This window comes from Trichechus manatus, unplaced genomic scaffold (assembly GCF_000243295.1).
Source record: "Trichechus manatus latirostris isolate Lorelei unplaced genomic scaffold, TriManLat1.0 scaffold00092, whole genome shotgun sequence".
NCBI classification, from domain to species: Eukaryota; Metazoa; Chordata; class Mammalia; order Sirenia; family Trichechidae; genus Trichechus; species Trichechus manatus.
In genome coordinates, this window is record NW_004444028.1 from 7,821,534 (window position 1) to 7,824,980 (window position 3,447).

The 3,447-nt window shown below is 43.9% G+C and overlaps 1 protein-coding gene across 2 annotated transcripts in view; it reads left to right on the forward strand.

Moving 5' to 3' along the window:
• The window catches only part of MCCC1 (methylcrotonyl-CoA carboxylase subunit 1), a 55,435-nt gene extending 52,935 nt beyond the window's left edge, over nt 1-2,500 (forward strand). The window contains exons 18-19 of one of the 2 annotated variants that reach the window (XM_004382300.1): nt 227-298; nt 1,654-2,021. In XM_004382300.1, coding sequence (XP_004382357.1) covers nt 227-298; nt 1,654-1,782 — 201 coding nt within the window. In that variant the 3' untranslated portion in view covers nt 1,783-2,021. Of the gene's footprint in view, nt 1-226; nt 299-1,653 lie in introns of both variants that reach the window. The other variant, XM_023736826.1, reaches the window with a different exon arrangement.
• The last annotated feature ends 947 nt before the right edge of the window (nt 2,501-3,447 follow it).

Sequence of the window (3,447 nt, forward strand, 5' to 3'; positions counted from 1 at the left end):
TCAAGCAAACTTAGATGGTTTGGGGGTGGGAACGGGAGCTGAGTGGTACCCGCCGCTGACAGCAGTGCCAGCAGATTCATCTGCGGGTCCCCAGTTGGCACCGGTACACTTGTCTTTAGCAGGCATGCGCTCCGCTCTGCTCACACGTCCTCGTCACTTACCTACGAGCTCCGTGGACCATGAAGGACCTGTTTGTAAATACTAATGTGTCACTCTGAATCTCTAGGTGTTTGTGAAAGCTGGAGACAAAGTAAAAGCTGGAGATTCCCTCATGGTTATGATCGCCATGAAAATGGAGGTGAGCGAAATCCCACCGTCAGTTGCCGAGTAAACTTAGGGAGCTTGTGGACCTAAGTCTTCTTTTGCCTGATCTCTAAGTTAAGACCATTTTAAATACTAAGAGCTGTGGGTTGATTAAAGATTAACCTTCAGGAAACAAAACCAATCCATTCTTTTCATAAATACATTTTTATTTTAATTTTGTGAAATCACACCATTGCTCCTATTGTTTCTGATTCTGAAATTAATGAAATGCTCAATAGCTTGGAATCAGACAGTGGCCCAACTGAAGATTAACTATTGGTATTTTCTAGGACAGAACTTAGAATGCCAGGCATCAACCCAAACCAAACTCCTTGCCATCTAGCCAATTACGACTCATAGCAACCCTATAGGACAGAGTAGAACTGCCCCATAGGGTTTCCAAGGAGTGTCTAGTAGGTTCGAACTGCTGACCTTTTGGTTAGCAGCCGAGCGCTTTACCACTGCATCACCAGGGCTCCTGCCAGGTATCAATAGCAAAGTGAAAGACCTCAATCAAATTAGCTGCTTTTCAAAGCTGTAACTGAACCCACTCTGGAGATCACCTCTCAGCCAAACAATCGACAGGCCCATAAAGGGAACAGTAACATCTGTGAGGAGGCTGCACCTCCGAATAATCAACCATACAAGACCAAAAGGGCAGCATTTGCCCAGAAGGAAGCGTAGTTCAGAAGGTAGGAAGGGGCAGGAAGCTGGGCAAATGGAAATGGGGAACCCAGGGAGGAAGGGGGGAGAGTGCTGACACATTGAGGGGATTTCAACCAAAGTCACAAAACAAGCTGTGTATAAACTGTTGAATGGGAAACTAGCTCTGTAAACTTTCACCTAAACCACAATAAATGTCCAGAAAACAGAACAAATTAGCTGTTTACGTTTTTAGATGATTGGGTTACGTAGCCATGGTTCTCAGCCCTGACCACATGTTAGTCACCTGAGGAGCTTTAGAAACCTACCTCCCCAGACCAGTGGAACTGGAATCTCTGGGCATGGCACCCAAGGAGCAGTATGTTTTAAGAGCTGTGCAAGTGAGGTTTTAATGTGGAGCTTGGGCTGAGATCTGCTAGCTAGACCAGAGCTGCTCGCCCAGTGCGCAGTGAACGGGTTACAGCGTGCCAAGGCGTAGCTTCCTCTCAGCCCCCGGGCATGCCGTGAAGTATTCACTTTCTTTGTGTGCTGTGATGTAAAGAAGGTGGGAGACCCTGACGGGCTGCACAGCATCTGAACAACTGGTCACGTTCGTCACTTTTCACCTGGCTTTCTTGGCACGGTGCGCCCTTGGTCCTTGTTAGTATTGCTACCATTGCTCGTTGCGTCTTTCTCACGCCTCTGCAGCACACCATCAAGGCTCCAAAGGATGGCACGATAAAGAACGTTTTCCACCAGGAAGGTTCTCAGGCCAACAGACACGCTCCTTTAGTCGAGTTTGAGGAGGAAGAGTCTGACAAAAGGGAATCAGAATAAACTCCATGAAAGAAATGACCAGTGAAGCTGTGTGTTACTCCCATACCGAAAGACAAAGTGCCTTCCCGCTCTTCGGGGTCTAACAGACACCAGTTTTACTAAGTGATTAGTGGATCATGTTAAATGATTATGCTAAAACCTTTCCCTGTTTAAGAATCATGTGCTTGGGACACAAGTATGATGAATTATCTCAAAATATTTCATATTAATAAAACGGGATTTACGTTTTTATCGGAAGCTAACGTGTGTTTCTGCCTCAAGTGTTATACAATGGAGTATCTTTGGGGAGGTGTGAAAAAAGAGGCAAAGAGAGGTCATTTAACTGAATTAATTATCCGCAGTTATAATCATGCTGAAAATGGACAGGAACGTGTTTCAGAGGTAGATGGCACAGAGCTAAACTCACCCAAGGTATTGGCATTTCCAGAGAGTAACTTAGTAGGCAGTTTAGAGATACAGGTCCTGCTGGTTCTTGTCTTTGTGACTGGGAAGTTCCACCCAGACTGCTACTGCCCTACTGTGTTTTCTGAGCTTCTAAAAAACATACACAGGTTTTTATGTATAAATACCCATATTTTATATGCAGTATTTATGTTATTTATAATACATCGTATGTCATGTATTATATACTTATACATTATGTGTCATATTATTTATGTATATTTCATTTAGGGGAAAGTGGAAAAAAATAATTTCCCAGAAAGAGTGGATTAGGATGGAAAACCTGAATCTACTTAAAACCGTTTTCTAGAAAACACCTTTTTCATGAAGAAAAATACGCTTTCAATTTTATGTCTTTACTTTTGTCGAGCTTCTGTTTGCCACTCTTCCTTTTCATGTATTCAGTGAAGTATTTAAATAGTTGCTGAATTGAGTCCTTGCTGAATATATAAGACTGTGTTAAATGTTATGGAGAATACAAAGAAATATAAAACATGGTTTTTATACTTCAAGATGCCCATGGTTTAATTGGAGAGGTAAGACATACTCATGTCCAGAGTTGTATCATGTGGGAAAACATCACATCCAAAATTAATTCATCTCCTGGCTGCTGAGGAAACAATTCCATTGTCGCGATAGTGATGAGAAAGGTACCAAATGCTGAACGGGAAATGCTGAGTTCTCAAAAAAATCTGATTGCACAGCTCAGTTAGAACGTCCATTTTCCTAACAAGGCGACCTGAAACTCAACAGCATCTCCTAAGATGTGGGGATGGGTGGAGACTGCTGTCATGTGACTGGTGCAGAAAACAGGTGTTTTAGAGGCTGCGGTGAATGAGCTGTGGGCAGTGTGATCAGGGTAGGCTTCATAATGAATGAAGACCGGGGCGGGCGCTGGGGCTGGAGCTGTAGACTGGAAATGAGGAAGGTGTGTGAGTGTGGGCTCACTGCTGAAAATGAGCAAGGTGTGCTCTATGCCAGGTAGCAGGCCTGCTCCACTGGAGAGGGAGGTTGCTGGGGGGCTGTGAGAGAGGGTGTGGAATTTGGGTTAGGGGCCAGATTATAGCTGGCATTGAATGCCAGGTTTGGATTTTATCCTGCAAGTAGGGTTTACATTGAATTAGTTTTTAGCAGGGAAAGCAGTGATAATTTGGGAAAATCTATCGGGCTATGAGAGCCCCTTTGAGAAACACTATTTTACTAGGTTGAACATTCGCACGCCTT